Below are 17116 nucleotides of genomic sequence, written 5' to 3' on the forward strand. Positions count from 1 at the left end.
AGCTTCAGAATATATAAATACTTATATTTATAGAGAAAATATAAATTCAAACTATTATATTATAAAAATAATTCTTAATTAATATTATTTTTATAAATAATAATTAACTAGTTAAATAAAAATTGTAAACACAATTGTTTTTTTTATCAGGAACTCTTTCCTAACTTGATTAGGAATCTTTCTTCTTCTTCTTCTTCTTCTTCTGCCTTGATAAACAAAGGGAAGGTGACAGGAAAATGAGGTATCAAGTTTAGCAGCAGTGGAGGTTTCCACTGGTAATACTATAAAGTTAGAAAAATACAAAGACGCAGTAAAGTAAGACTAAGTCATGCATGGAAGTGGCATAAAGCTTGAGAGGTGATTTCCAGGAAGCAATGATAATTGAAATTGCTTCCCATTTCTTCTGGGAGTTTTAAAAGGGTTGCAATAATTAATTTGTTGCAATAGTTCTTTCCAGAAGCTTCGTGGAAAATTAATTTTACTAATTAATTGAATCCCTCTACTGTTAATTTAATTAACTAATAAAAATCTTTTATTTTATTTTTCATTTACAATTTCTATATATCCATGAGAACATTCTCATGCGTGAGTTATGTCCATACTCACCAAACATGACTTGTTATCCTTCAATTTTTAAGAGAGAAAAATGCTTAGGAAATAAATATTGATTTTTTGATTAAAAGTAATCAAAAAGAGAATTGATAAATTTAAAATAATAAAAATTATAGAACCCCCCAAATTACCCAACATGTCCGACTAAAGTAATCTAAAACAGGAAATAATCATTATCCATGAAAAATAAATAATTTTTTAATGAAAATGAAATAATAACTCTAAATAATTTATGTCTTAACAAATGTTATTAGGTAATTTGGGGTTTTAAAATTTATCTTTTTTATTATTTATTATTTATTTTCCTTTAACAATTTAGAGTACAGAGTTTTTTTTTTCTTTTATAAATTAAAGACAGGCCAAATTTATTCAACGTCAACTCATATCACCCATTAGGAGCAAGATTTTAATTTTAATTTTGAGAATATTATATTTTCTGGGTTACATATTATTTTATAATACTAAAATTAAAAATATTTATAAGTAAATATTTACTAATACCAAAGTAATTTAATTAAGACTATAAAAATAAAATAAAATAATTTTTTAATAACTTAAAATAAAACCAATAATATAACCTGTTTTAAATAGGATCAATAATATAATTTATTTTAAATAGGATGTTTACAAGGTAAAGTATTTTTTACATAATCAATCTTATATTATAGAGTTTATTTAACTAATTTGAATTTTTAATAAATATAATATTAAATGAAAACTCCTTAACCCTTCTTCGTCTAAGAACTAGAGGCTAGAAAACTCTTCTGCTAAATATTTAAATCATGTTTATTTTTTGAAAAGTAATTTTTAAGAAATCGCTTTTCAAACTTTTTTGTATTTATTTGTTACTAGAAAAGTTGGTCAATAGAAAACAGTTTTTAATTAATAAAAAATATTTTTTGGTCAATGAAAAATACTTTCTGATCAACAAAAAATATTTTTCAATAAAAAAAAAATTTGGCTTGGTTTTCAGAAAAATATTTTTCTTTTTAGCTGTGTTTGTTTTCTGAAAAATATTTTTTGAAAAATCACTTTCCAAACTTTCTTGTATTTGTTTGCCATTAAATACGTTGATCAACGAAAAACATTTTCCAGACAAAGGAAAATTTGGCTTGGGAATAAAATATTAATAAATTATTTTCCAATTCATTTTGCATAACATAATCAAGTACTGAAATGTGTTTTTCAATTTATTTTTTATAACACTACTAAATATTAAAAAATAATTTACTTTTTAGGAATTTATTTTAAAAAAAATTTTTTTTTTTTTAAAACAGCTTTCCTGTAAATAAATAAAAATATCCTTATTTTCTTTCACAATTTTAAAACAAAACAAAATTTAGTCAACGTCAACTCGTATCACGAATGGAGGGTCATGATTGGAAAAAAAATGCGTAGTAAAATGGAGTTCTTAATAAACAAAGACAAAGAAGATCAAGAAACCGGATCATGCAGGGAAGAAATAGACAAAAACAAAAGGAGACCAAAGTCATACCTTAAAGTGGCTTAAAGCTTGAGAGGTGACCCGGGCTCTGTGCTAAGTCGACCACCTGTCAAGATTTCAAAACTATGCTATAACGGATGAGAATAATTAATTTTTTTGCTTAATCTAACACAATAGTTCTATTCAGAAGCTTCGTGGAAAATTAATTGTATTTGTAATTTTAATTTGTAAGAGAAAAGGTGCTTAGGAAATAAATTTTAATTTTTTTAGTTAAAAGTAATTTCAGAAAGAGTGATATTGATAAAATTAAAAAAATAAAAATTGAGAAAATTATCCAATGAGCCCAATTAAAGCAATAAAGAAAAAGAAAGAATCATTATCTAAGAAACATAATAATGTTTTTTTTTTTTTCAAAAGGAAATAATAACTCTAAATACTTTATGTTCTTAACAAAGTTAATTAGATAATTTAGGGTTTTTCAAAAAGGTAATAAATCATTATTTATTTTCCGTTAACAATTAAGAGTACCAGAAAATAAAATATAGCCTGCTAAACAATTTTTTCTTTTCTTTTACAAATTAGAGACGAAGCCAAATTCAGTCAAATTAACCTCGAAGCACATCTTGAGGATGACAGCAAGTCAAAGCTAACAGAGTCATGGATGGAGGGTTATGATTGCGTTATAATAGAAGGACTTAATTGATCAAATTAATAGTAGAGATCTCAATTGAACAAACTACCGTATTATATCAGCCGCTCATATTATTAAAACATTAAGAACAAAATAGAGCAAGAAACAAAGTCTTCGGGTAATAAACAAGACACGTAGTCAATCAATCAGTGAAATTATAGCATGGTTTTCATGATGGGTTAAATATAAGTATTACATTGAAATAAGAAGTTAATTAAATAAATTAAGTTGGTGATGGATTATACATCTGAAAAATTAACTAAAAAAACAAAAATCAAAAAAAGTTGAATCCATATTCTTTAAAAAAAATATAAAAAATCATAAATTTTGCTCAAATCACAATTCATCTCAAGTTTTTTTTTTTTTAATCACGTCACATTAGATAAATTTATTTCACTATAATTTTGCTTAAGGTTCTCGGTAATCTTAACTCAGCTTTTTAAATTTACAAATAATAGGTTTTGCTCATATACTTATCAAATTAAAAACAATTTATTTAAAAAATATATAAAAAAAATAATAGGTTTTGCTTATATCACTAATCAATTCAATGTTTTAATCAATGGAGAAATTCTGAACAGACTTTATATAAGAATACTAAATGTTCTGTTTAGTTTATTTTGTTGAAATAATTAAGATCAAACGCAAAAAGAAGACTAAAATTATAAATGATATACATATTATGAGTACTTAGTCTCAACCTAAATTCAAATAAGGTATATATAAGTTAAACTGAAAGTACTAATCTACCCTTAATAAATAAGACTACATAAATATTATTTAACATCTCCCCTCAAACTCATAATGTGGCAACTACAAGTATCGAGAGTTTGCTAACCAGAAAACAAAAAAATGTGGCAACTACAAGCATCGAGAGTTTGCTAACCAGAAAACAAAAACGAGAGATGGAATGCGTCTTGGTAAAGAAATCTGCAAGGAAGAAGGAACAAAAAGGAAAGCAATGGCGCCATGCTTGAGATGATAAAGAGTAAGATGACAATCGATCTCAATGTACTTAGTTCGCTTATGAAAGAACAAATTGTAAGCAATTTGAATAGAACTCTGATTGTCACAATACATAAAAGTAGGATGAGAAAAGAAAACTCTCATATCAGCAAATAACCAATGTAATTAAACAATCTCTTTGGTAGTAGATGTCATGACACGATATTCTGCTTCGATGGATGATTGAGAAATAATGGATTTTTTCTTACTCTTTCAAGAAATAGGATAATCACCTAAAAAGATACAAAACCCGATAACAGACTTGCGATCCATGAAATCACTACCATGATCAGTTTCAGAGTATGCACGCAAGTCCAAGAAAGAGGTAGATGAAAGTAAAAGATTCTAAAAGACTGTACCTCTAATATATCACAAAAATACGAAAAACAGCTGCCTAGTGAACAGTAGTAGGAGAAGTAATAAACTGACTAACAACATGAATAGCATATGCAATATTTAGACGAGTAATGGTGAGATATACCAAACTCCCAATAATAGTATGGTATAAAATAGGATCTATCAAAGGTAAACCATCAGAAGAAGAGTACCTCGCGTTGACCTCATTAGGAGTATCTACAATCTTGTTATGAGTTAGTCTAGCCCGCTCAAAAATATCTGCAACATATTTCAACTAAGAAAAAAGATAACCTCTAGGTGAGTATGTTACCTCAATACCTAGGAAATATCGAAGATAACTCAAATCCTTCATTTCAAATCGTCTAGCTAACTCTATCTTCAAGACTGAAATACCATCAATGTTATCAACATATAAAAATAGAATGATACAACCTGCATTAGTGCACTTAATAAAAAAAGCAAAATCATAACTACTAGAAACAAAGCCAAGAAATGAGATCACAATAGATAATTTCATAAACCAAGCATGAGGTACTTGTTGGAGACCATATAATGCTTTCTTAAGCTTACAAACATATCCAGAGTCATATAAAATACCAGGAGGGAGTGTCATATAAACTTAGATCTCCATTTAAGCATTTTTAATATCAAGCTGAGAAATATGTCACTAACGAATCAAAGCTAAGGCAATAAGAGTATAAATAGTAGTTATTTTTTCAACTGAGGTAAATGTTTCCTCATAATCCATACCATATTGTTAAGAGTATCCTTTTGCAACAAGCCTAGCTTTGTATCGCTTAACAGACCTATCAGAATTAGTCTTGATCTTATACACCCAACGATAATCAACAACACTCTTACCAGAAGATAAAGGAACCAGATCTCAAGTATTTGTCTTATGCAAAGCAGAAAGTTTCTCATCCATAGCTTACTGCTAAGGCGGATTAAGAATTGCCTCTTTATAAGAAGATGGCTTAAATAGACAATGAATAGAAGCTAAAAAGGAAGTAAATGATGAAGAATAACAAGAATAAGAAAAATATGGTAGTTTTATGGGCTTACAAATACGGATGGACTGACGTGGAGGTGGATTCACAATCTCAAATGAAGCTTAAGGGGCTGTAGATGAGAATGGAGCTTCAGGTGTGCCAAAGAGTAAAGTACAAATACCTGCAGAGTTATGAGTACAAATTAATTGAACATGGAGAGAGATATCATTATCAGAATCCTCAGAAAAGGGATTTATATGAATAAGATTAGTTTTAGTCAAGCTATGAGTAGTGGATGGAATAGAAAAGAAAGGTATATGCTCAAGAAAGACAACATAATGAGACACATAAAGTTTCTAAGTTACTGGATCAAAACAACGATATCCCTTTTTACCTTTATCATAACCCAGAAAGACACAAATAGCGGATCGAGAGGATAGCTTACTACATTCTACATGAGGACAAAGAATGAAATAAGCACAACCAAAGACTCTAAATGATAAATAATCAGGGACATATCCATATAACTTTTCAAAAAAAGATAGACTAGAACTATGAGAAGATGGAATCGTATTGATCAAACTTACAGCAGTAAGAACAGCTTCTCCCTAAAACTTACGGGAGAAAACTTACTAGGAACAAAAACAAACAATAAGAGAGAATGAGCAGTTTCGATAATGTGCCTATATTTTCTTTCAGCAATACTATTTTGCTCAGGAGTATTTGTACATAAAGTTTAGTGGATGGTTCCATCTAAGGCAAGCAATTGGCAAAATTTATTAGAGTGTAATCCCCACCCATATCACACCTAAAGCATTTGATCACAACAGAATGTTGAGTTTTGATAAGAGCTTGAAAAGCTGCATATATCTCAAAGAATACAGAATGATGTTTCATTAAATAAACCTAATAATAACAAGTATGATCATCAATAAAAGAGATATTATATCGAGACCCTCCTTTTATGGCAACAGGAGAAGGTCCCCATACATCAAAATGAATAAAATCAAATGGTGAAAAAGAAACAAAAATTCTTCGATTAAAAGGTGAAGAAGAGAATTTTGCTAGTTTACATATACTACTATCAGAAATGTCACAAGTTTTTAAATTTTCAAAGAAACAAAAATACTTCGATTAAAAGGTGAAGAAGAGAATTTTGCTAGTTTACATATACTACTATCAGAAATGTCACAAGTTTTTAAATTTTTTAAAGCTTCTGTGGATGCCAAAAATCTCAAACGAGAAGATGAAACATGACCTAAAAAGGAATGTTATAAATAAAAACTAAAAGATGAAAGACTCAAACGAAAGGAAGACAAATCAACGATAGTAGTAGCAACGGCAGCAGCAACAATTGACACTTTTAACTTATCCAAAATATATAGCCCATTTTTCCTATAACCTGTCCTAATCAGTTTTCGAGACTGTAGATCTTGTACATAATAAAAAGAACAAGAAAACATGACTAGATAATCACTAGAATCACATATTTGACCAACAGATGCAAGATTCAATTTGAGTTTTGGAATAAGATAAACATTAGAAAGAGAAAAATGAGGTGTGACAACAGAACCAATACCTGCTAAGGGTATAGGAGTGTCATGAGTAGTCATAACAGGAATGGAGGATAAAGGGGATATAGAGGTAAAAGATGAGGAGTCTGGAGACATATGATGGTAAGCACCAGAATCCAACACCCATTCAAAGTGTGACATACCTGAGGAACTATGAGGCAACTAACCTATGAAAGAAGAAGTTGACATTGCTTATGGTTGAAAGGAGAGAAACTTCTGAAATTGCTCAGCCAAAGTATTAGGATCGGTAATAGAGAGTGGGGAAGCTACTGCTGCGGTATTGTGATATGGTGATTTATAACCTTGATGTGGTCTATGAGCATTAGATTGTGACTGGCTGTTAGGCTTCCAAGCTTGATTCTGATGTCTCAACTTAGGATACTGAGTCTTCTAATAACCTTTCTACTTACAGAAACTACACTCATCAAAGCCAATCTTTGTGTAAGACTTGTTCTGATGATTAGAGAATAGCTTAGAAGGTATTTCTAGTACCAAAAGATTTGAAGCAGAAAGGATTTCCTTTTCAGAATAAGACTGAAGACATATTTCTTCGGCCAATAACTCACTGACAACAGAGTTAATAGAAGGCAATGGAGAACGATGTAAAATTGAACCTTTAAGTCCTTCAAAATCATTGTGAAATGTTGTTAAAAACTGTATCAATTGTTGCTGCTCTTTACACTCAATATAGGCACCACATGCCTTTAATTCTACCGATTCTATAAGAACCAATTGATCCCAAAGATCTGTCATAGCAAAATAAAACTCTTGAATATTCATATTCTTCTGATGAAAAGCTTATATGTCATTCTCTAATTGATACTATTTTGTAAATTTTGATTATGTGAATAACCTTTACAAATGATTCCAAACCTCTTTTGTTGTCTCGTACTTCGCCAACTGTGCACCTATCAAATGCTCAATAAAATAATTGTCCAAGTAATGATCTTTTCATTATTTGCTTCTCATGTACCTATCAAAACAACATTTCCCTCCTCAATATTCTTAAGTATCATATAAGTTCCACTAACGTACCCCCACATCTTCTTACCGTTAAGAAAATTTCTCATTATATAACTCCAATATGAATAATTCTTCTCATCCAACCTTACACTTATAGACTAAAGTGAATCATCTTTTTCAGTAGCCATAATTAACAATCACAGAGAACTAGAATGCAAAAGCAGTGGAAAACAAAATATCAAATTGCATAAACTAAACAAATATCTTCTTGATAAAATACCAAAATAATTGTAGAAACTGAATACAAATATAAAGTTGGATCCGCAAAGCTATATTCAGGATTAAGTCTTGTTTCATAAAACCAATTCTGATACCATGTTAAAATAATTAAGATCAAACACAAAAAGAAGGTTAGAATTATGAATGATCTGTCTATTATAAATACTTAATCTTAACTTAAATACAAATAAAGTATATATAGGTTAAATTGAAAGTATTATTTCACCCTTAATAAATAAGACTACATAATATTATTTAACATGTTTATGATGATGTTATAAAAAATTCAATTAGCTTGAGCAAGATTTATATTTTGAATAATCGGTTGTTTTTTGGTTCTGACAATCTGATTTATTTGTTTAGTAAAAGTGGTTGAAGACGAGTGTTTAATACCTGTAAAAAGTTCATTTTAGTAAATTTAAAGACTCTCCAATGATTAAGCTTGTGGCTTTTTAAGAAAAAAATGCAATAATATTACATAAAAATACTTTGAAAATATATATATATATATATATATATATAGAGAGAGAGAGAGAGAGTAGAAAATAAAGATTTTGAACCTTTTATTTAAAGAATTCATGGTCTATTCATAACCAATAAACTTTTTTATAAAGAGGAGATAACAAATTATAATATTTCTTGAATAGTGTTTAAAAAAAAATATACCTAGTTCATGTGTTAATATTAATAAGAAATATCACTAATATATATATTAATATTAATAGAAATATGGTGAGCCCTTAAAAGATTTTTATATACGATAATGGTGAGCCCTTAAAAGATTTTTATATACTATTTCTTAAATAATATTAATATTAATAATAATATGGTGAATCTTTAAAAGATTTTTATATACCTAATCTAATGAGTATAAAAAAAATATGATACAAAATATAGCTAGGTCAAAGAAAATAAATCTTTTTCTTAACTAGTTTCTTGAATCCTCTAAATTGAGCCCCAGGAAAAAAAAAATCTTTCTTTAAATTTAGATTTATCGATTTCTCTGACCAGACCATTTGTGACGAATCCAATAAAAGATCTTTGATAATCCGGTAAAAGACAAGCCTTGTTACAGTTTGGAGAAGACCATTAATTAAAGAACTTGTCAGATTTACAAGACAAACTTCTTAAGCTCAAGAAGCTAACTAGGACACACCTTCAAAAGCTAAAGCCCCACTGAAACCAAAGAATTTTACCCTGTAAATGCGTGGAAGCTAAACTTCATGCACGCAAGACCAAGAATGCTAAAATGCTCGATGCATGGCAATTGGCATATGAAGCTGTTGAGGCTACTTGCTCTCTAGTTTGCTTCTTGCCTCAGGAGTTGTCAATGGCCTTCTGCTTGAAACTATGATGTATTTTACCAAAAAAGCAGACCTCTAGAAAATGGCTCCCCATTAGCGGAAATGGATATACAGGAGAAAAAATGAAAAAAGAAAAATAACTAACAGCAGGAGCACATAACAATGAATACAAGTAATGGTCTCACAAGGCAACCATGCCATTTACAAAAATTGAGGCAAGTGCTAATACAAGATTGTCAAATGCTCGAGGGAATGGGCGAAGAAAAAACTCTTCCATCCCTGTTATCTTGAAGACCACTGCCTCTGTCCCAGTCGTAACTCCTACCTCGCTCATCACCCCCGGATTCCACAGCTTCCGACCAACAAAATAATGAATTGGCAGTAACGTTGTAAAAATCTCGTAACTCTCACATATCCCAACATTCGGGCCTTAAAAAATTGGTATAGGTCCTCAGCTAAACTCGACCAGAGACTGAGCCTTCAAATATAACTGTAAAGCCAAGTTAGTCTTCTTTCCACTTGTTAACATAATTGAGGAAAGCATTGGCAGGATTCTCTCTCGGTAGAGCCCGAACACGAGTAGATCTCCTCTGCACAGCCTCTTCCAATGCAATTCTGTTAGCCAAATCCTTTGATCTCTTCTGGAGTTCCATGCTGGTAAAAGGTTTTGTATAAGATATGTTAATAGGTTAGACACAAATTGATAAAGAAAAAAGGAAGATGCATGGCTGTCTTGATTGCAAGGAAACGGAAATAATTTCATGTACATACGAACAATCACTCACCACATTCTGCTGTAGAATTTCTCCACCTGTTTTCGAAGAGCCTTTTCTCTCTCGCCCTTGGGGTTCAATGAGCCCATCAATAAATCAATCTGTTCAACAGAACTATGAGTGATTGGAGAAAGGAAGAAAAAAAGGTAGATAGATAACAATTATTCAGTGCCCGCTACCTCTTCCTTGCAACAATAATAGCCCCATAGCTTGGAATCAGAACTCTCAACAAACATCCTCCCATCACGCTTGAACCACCAATATCTGTTATAATCTCGGTCTTTACCCAGAGGGTTGGTGTGCAGGATCCGTTTCTCTATCTCACGTTCAAAATATTCTCTCTACATCAAAAAAAAAAAAAAAACAATGAAAAATGAGCAAAGCAACAAGAGCAAGCATATAAACACATGCAGGCGCACTATAGGGAGAGCAAGATCAGTAGAAGGTAAAACCCTTTGCTCTTTGCTGCTCCGTTTTGCTGCAGTATTTTTTTCATCCCTCAAAAGTATCAATGCTTCCCTTTTGGTTAAATCTATCACATTCTCTGCTTGGCCTTCCACATTCATATTCTTCTTCTTGCCTGTTTTCTTTGATTCAATGTCCGAACAGCTACTCTCACTGTCCAAATTGCAATGAGCTTCAAATTAGGCAAGTTTACTATTATTCTCAAGTCCATATTCCTCTGTAAGTGTGTGTGAACTCGTGCACTGACATACAATAAAAAAATGAAACCTTCTTTTTGATGGATTGTTTGGTCTGGCTGAGAAGATCTCTTCCTTCTTTTTTGCAATCTGCCCATTCTGGCCAATGTGATTCCCATTTGCCAACACAGGTTGATTTTTTCCTATGATATCAGCACCATGCCCATTCATTACTCCATTAGCAACAGATTTGGCCTTCAACTGTTCCTTTTCTCTTTTTTTCCTGCCCTCCTCCAGTGCTTCCCCCCTCTTCGTTGCTAAGAGTACCTGCCGCTCTTCAACATATTCAGCCAACTTCTCCCTCACAATATCTGTTTCAAGGACTTCATTGACCAATTCTCTTAAGATTCCTAATTTGACTTGAGCATCTAAAAGGCCATAGTGCCCCCGCTTAATTGTTGTTATGTGAGTGGAAAAATCACCAACATTGATGATCTCTACAAAATCACACAGATATTCTGTCCAATTAGTTAATGTTATCTGTCAAAAAAGAAAACAAAAATCAGAAGTCATCAACAGTTAGTGATAAAGAGAAGCCCTGAATGAAGAGCAGCGAGAAACCTAATTTTGTAGAAAATGTGAGAATCCACTTGTAACCATACTTAATTTCCATAATAGCAAGGGAAATTAGCACTATACCTTCAATGATCGGATTCTTTTATGAATAGCTGAAAAATATTCATCTTTGTCATGTTTTAATAACCGAAGTAGAGAAGAATGTGTTTCCACAATTAGATTCACATTACTGCCCTTATGGCAAATGGCATTTTCAAAATCTTCAAGAGAGAACGGCGACAGATGTAACAGCTTACAAAAGGAGGAGCAAAAATCCCAAACCATTAGAAGATCCCCAACACAATCCATTGGAACTTTAAAGTCCCTTGAAGGCAAAGGGCGGGCTGCAAAAACTGGATCATCTATTCCGGGCTGCACCAAAAGATCATCGATTGGATACTTGATAGGCTCTTCCTTTTGTTGATTATCTTCAGTTTAAATACAGAAATAAAAGAAAACATCAAATGATGATTTATTAGATATGCATGACCTCAAGGGCCTTTTAATATCACGAACTCTGCTCAAGTTCTCAACCCCCAATAAAAGAGAAAGAAGTAAAATATGAACAATGCTAATAAAATCTCAGATTTACACAAAGAACTGACAAAGCATACTATGAATATATAAAAGGCAGGCTAAATTTATATAAAAGAAAAAAGAAAGAAATAGGTAGCTTCTATATTTCTAACCTACCTTTCCCGGTTGCCACAGCTTCCTCACCTTCCACTTTCTTCTTTTTAAGTTTTCCAGATTCTTCTACATCCTGGACATGATGCATACAAACCAACATGATATGCGATGAACTCTAAAGACCAAGAAAATTTAACAGTATATTTACCGTGGCATCTTTCTTTCTTTTATTATAGACTATTCCATCCTGGATGAAAACCTTGCCCTTTAAATCCTGTGGTGGATCCCTTGAGATTCGATATTTTTCTGCCAGTTTGTCATGAAGCACCAAAGGAAAACTTCGATATGTAGATTTCCGAATAAAAGACTTCAAACTGTTCCTACTGAAAGGAGATTTCTTCCACATCAGATCATTTCGGTTCACTATTGCAGTTTCTGTTACTTTCTTATTCCTATCAAGCCATGCTACCTCATATTTAGTTTTAACAGTACCCTCCCCCAGAACCTTTAATATCTTGCAAGGGCAGATATCACTTTTCTCTCTCTTTCCATGTAATTCAGCTCCTATAAACAAAGTTTCCTGCAACTTTTCTGCTATCTTGTCTGCAAGATCTTTCAATGAAAGCATACCTGAAATACCAATGGGCCGTAAATACAAAAACATAGAATCTGTGGATAAAAGGAGTAAAAGCCAAACAGGCATTTCAAGACATACAAAGCCAATGTTTGGGTTTACAACAAAAAATAAGCACATAAGCCACTTTTTGATTTTCTCTTACAGGCAATTCAGATCTTATCCAAAAAAAAATTATGTTTCAAATTTATTTTATAGCATCAGTGCATTGGAAAGTCTCAACCAGCTACTTCAAAAGGAAGAGACAAGCTTCTAATTGAAAGTAACAATAACCAGGATAATTATAACTGAACTTTTAGAGAAAAGCACAGTTTATGCATTGAACCTTAAATAATAGTACATGAAATGTTGCATTGCAGAAAATTGATTCACATAAGAAAAAATTATAGATCATGTTACTGATATGTCATCCAATTTGATCCACATTCTTTTGGAAAGGTTTTCAAGTTTGAACCAAGTAAACTAACAGACTAGAGCTTTGATTATTATGGATTATGGTACACCAAATGCAATTTTCAGATTTTCCCAGGGGTGTAACACTAGCCTCTGCAGGACTAGACCATATGAAAGTGATGCGGCAGCTACACAACAAGCACATGAGATTAAAATATGAAAACTGCAAATATGATTCTAAACATTGTTGAACAAAAAATTGTACAAATGCAAATCATCGTTCTGTTTTTTTTTCTTCTTTTGTTTTGTAAATGAATATCAGCTGATGTATATCAAAATAAAGCCATGTCTCCATATGTCAAACATGTCAAACCTTTATAATCATTTCCACACAGAAATCAAGAAGCATAACTGAGCAAGGTATTGTTTGCCAAATATTTGATATGAGGCATTGAAGGGCGCAAAAGAAATCCACATTGTAAAAGCATCAGCAAAGTGATCAATAACCATACAGAAGAGATGAAGGACGAGGAGGGAAAAGAACAGATCAATAAATAAAATAATAGTATTCATATTAATACAGCAGAGAGTTAGTTCTTACTAAATTGAATGGTGTGAAGTGCCATGGCCATGAGCTCTTCGGGTATCTCTGGAACCTTCTTAGTTGCATGTTTTTCAGACACCAATGCCTCTTCATAAGTCAAGTTACCTTTCCCGCTAACTTTACATGTCCAAATTCTCTGGCGATACAAGTTTATCCGGTTCAAATATATTCTAATTCAAACTAAGGAAAAAAACAACTCGCAATCCATCTTAATTAATCATCCATCATGCAAGAAGCCGATACCTAGAAGCCCAACACAGTTTTGCCTGCTTCAGTTAGAATGAATACAAAATGTGTCAAACAATTTAGCATGTCCAAATAGAATTCATATTTCATACAGCCTTAAGAATTCAAACTAGGAAAACCCGTAACCTAGGAATATCTCTTTTGACCTTTTATCCAGTTCATTATCCAGTTCATCTACACCCTAATCCAAACTAAGGAAAACCTAGGAATACCACATGTGGCAGCAGAAAGAAAGGGGGACCTCCACCAAACAGAGTTTTCTACGGTCTATAAGAAACTATAAGGATTAAAAACTAACTCATCATGCAAATCAAATAAAACATTCTATACAATTACTTTCAATAATTTTTAAAGAAGGATACTGATAATCTCGGAATATCTCTTTTGTGAATCGAACTTGGTATACAAGCTCATTAGGATCCAAGTCCTTAGGCGGTTCCAACAAGGGAAACGCCTTTTTCTTTAATAATGGCATTGTTGGAACCCACCCAGATCAGAAACCACAAAATCTCGCAAATGTCCCCAAAGTCAAAAATTTTGTAACTGCACAAAAATACACCATGAGCAAACACCTAAGCAATAACACAAAATAATTTCAAATTAAGACCCCACTCAGAGATTCTCAACTAAAATTCATTCTTTAGATCACATTTTTATTTCCTTCATTCCAACTTACAACCAAATGAAAAGCCAGATCAAATAACATCAAAATATAACAAAAGAATAACGTCAAAATATAACAAAAGTTCACATCTTTTTCACACATTCCCACAAAGTAACCTCCTTTCATGTCCAAGTTCAACTAAATTATCCTAAACAATCTGTTTTTTTCCCATGGAAACCCTAGAAACAAAAGGGCACAACAAGTCACTCAATTCTAAAAATTTATGCATAACAAAAAAATGAAAAAGTGTCACATTGATCCAAATCATTACAGTCAAGCTTGTTTTACAATAAATAGAAACAACCCACAAACCTGAAACAAAAAAAAAAAAACCTAGAATTTAAGCACCTTCACTTTGACCACTCAAAAACCTTTTCTTAGAGAACCCATTTGCCAATATTCATCATAAAAAACAATGAAAATATTATTTTTTTAGTTTTCTTCACTGCCCCACAACAAAACAAGAAAACCCCATTTTCCATAACCAAAAAAATTGTGAAAAAAAAAACATTAAGACTATACCAAAATCAGGTTCCCGCCATAACCGAAATTTTGAGCAAAATAAGTCAAGAACTAGAACAAAAGAAGAGAAAAGCAGAGTAAAAGAGAGAAATAGCTTACAGAGAGGACTAGATTTGAGGAATGCAAATCGAGAAAGCGAGGGAGAGGCGGTGGTTCTTGACTACGTTTCTTGGGTATTTATTGTTCCTTCGAATGGACCGAAAGAGAGACGAAACTTGGCACGTTTTTGTGTTTTCCGAATGTTGCAAACGTTGTCTCTACTCTCTAATCCCAGCTTGATGGGAACCCAAGACTGTAATTTAAAAGATATTATTTTTTTATGAAAAATTACTTTAATCACCTATAGGTGGGTTTGTCGGAGCCCAAAATAATTAGGTATAAATTTTTTTTATATCAAATTAAGTATTTATTAAATATTTAAATATAGATATTCATTAAGAATATATAATTAAAACCTGATATCAAATAAAAACATTAAAATTTATAATTATTTAGTATATAATTAGTTTAATATATATGTAATTTTTAATTTTTTAATTTTTTATTTATTTAAGATCTAGACCAATATTTATGATTATCTCATGACCTCAATTTTTACCTTTAAATTTTATTATAACCCGATCGGTCCAAAACTTTTCCTTCTCATATTAGCTATTTAGAATGATAAATATCAAAGCTAAGCTGAAACTTCCTTCCCTGATTTTAATATTCTATTTTTATTTTTATTTTTTGTAATATTATCCTTAAGCTTATTAGAATTTTTATTACATTAAAAATGAAAAGATAACATTGTTATGAAATAAAAACTCATGTATAATGGGCTAGGTCAAAAGTCAACACCATTTAGTAGTTCAACTTAGACCCAATTAAGGTTAGGCCTATTCTCAAAGATCTCGGGCTTTGAGTATATCATAATGGATATTGACAGCCCAGAAATTATGCCAGAATAAATATTAAAGATTTTATTTTTACCTATTTTAAATATTTAGGTAAATTGATGGATAAGTATACTCTCTCATTTTTCTTCTCCAAATCAGGATTTTTTTTCTAAATGTATGTGCATTTTAACACATAACAAGTGAATAGATAGGGAACTATTTGTTCAAAACCAAGAACTCAGGCTACAATAAAGAATATATTCTAATTGATAAAAAATAATTTTTAAACAGTTGACCCTTCTGAAAAAAATTGTCGCAACCCACTAGTTATATCTTCACATGAATGGTTTGCTTTCTTGCATGCAAAGTCATAATTTATCAACGGAAATAAGAGTAAGTATATGTCTTGATATTGTGATATTTTATAGTTATGGTTTTAAAAAATATATATTTTTAGTTGTGATTTGAAGAAGTAGATTTTAAGAAAAATTTAGTTAAAATTGTTGCGAAATATATTTTTACATGCAAATAAATGAAAAGCAGGTCTTCATAAATGAAAAACAAGTTATTTTAACTCTTACAAAACCAAGATTTGAAATCAAAATATGTATAAATCATAATATATAAAAAAAAAGCTGAAATTATTTAATAATAAAATAGTTTCTTTTTTTATGGTTGGACGAAGAGTAGAAACTAACCCAACACCGAACAGTGTCTAAGTAACATCAGTCATGACAAATCCAAAAATTCCAACTTCATTTATGCATGGTTGTTGCATTACAGTTCAGTTTGCAAGCATTCTACAATGGAGGAGTCCATTGTGAGTTCTGCTGTACATGGCTTAATTTGTGGGGTTTCATTTTGGTTCTAAGTTATGATGACTAAGAATACTTTAGTCTGTGTAATGTTATAGACATTCTTGCTCATGTGAGACAACCATGCATGATATTTTCACTAACATAGCCATCAAACAGTTCGTTTCTAAGATAAATAAATAAATGCCTAATACAGAGCTAAAATAGCAGTCATTTGGAAGAAGTTAGCTCCTTTTCCTATGTTTAGCAGACCTTTCAAAAAGTTACGAGAGGACCAAAGAAGAACATGAAAGTTACCGAGAGAAAGTAGCAAATGGTTTCTAAATCAAGATTAGCCTTGGAAATGTCTGATGATTTTGCATTAAGGAGAGTCTGTTTGTTTTTTTAGATAACTTTTTTATAGTTATGGTTTGAAAAAAAAAATTATAGCTAATTATGATTAGTTGAATTTATATATATATATATATATATATATATATATAT

General features: G+C 31.1%; 1 protein-coding gene across 2 annotated transcripts; it reads right to left on the reverse strand.

Annotated features, from left to right (window-relative positions):
• Nucleotides 1–9339: 9339 nt before the first annotated feature.
• On the reverse strand, nt 9340–15206 carry LOC105108610 (DDT domain-containing protein DDB_G0282237-like). Of its 2 annotated transcripts, none has more exons than XM_011002972.1 (11): nt 15040–15206; nt 14117–14297; nt 13506–13678; nt 12086–12507; nt 11941–12010; nt 11332–11675; nt 10724–11172; nt 10444–10609; nt 10171–10332; nt 10004–10092; nt 9340–9872 (listed from the first exon to the last, which is right to left on the reverse strand). In XM_011002972.1, the coding sequence occupies exons 2-11, from the start codon at nt 14227–14229 to the stop codon at nt 9722–9724; spliced, it is 2139 nt and encodes a 712-aa protein (XP_011001274.1). In that variant the 5' UTR covers nt 14230–14297; nt 15040–15206; the 3' UTR covers nt 9340–9721. The 2 variants fall into 2 exon arrangements, with proteins under 2 accessions (XP_011001274.1, XP_011001273.1); XM_011002971.1 differs by having other exon boundaries at nt 11332–11678.
• Nucleotides 15207–17116: the final 1910 nt, after the last annotated feature.

The sequence above is a fragment of the Populus euphratica genome, unplaced genomic scaffold (genome assembly GCF_000495115.2).
Source record: "Populus euphratica unplaced genomic scaffold, PopEup_1.0 scaffold196.1, whole genome shotgun sequence".
In the NCBI taxonomy this organism is placed as follows: Eukaryota; Viridiplantae; Streptophyta; class Magnoliopsida; order Malpighiales; family Salicaceae; genus Populus; species Populus euphratica.

What these genes read in the sequence shown, in the direction of transcription:
- LOC105108610 (XM_011002971.1), bottom strand. Translation starts at nt 14,229, where the DNA reads ATGCCATTATTAAAGAAAAAGGCGTTTCCCTTGTTGGAACCGCCTAAG. An exon ending in AAAGAAAGAAAGATGCCACG is followed by an intron (nt 12,011 to 12,085) that starts GTAAATATACTG and finishes CATCATGTCCAG; the next exon opens with GATGTAGAAGAATCTGGAAA. An exon ending in AAATTCTACAGCAGAATGTG is followed by an intron (nt 9,873 to 10,003) that starts GTGAGTGATTGT and finishes ACCTTTTACCAG; the next exon opens with CATGGAACTCCAGAAGAGAT.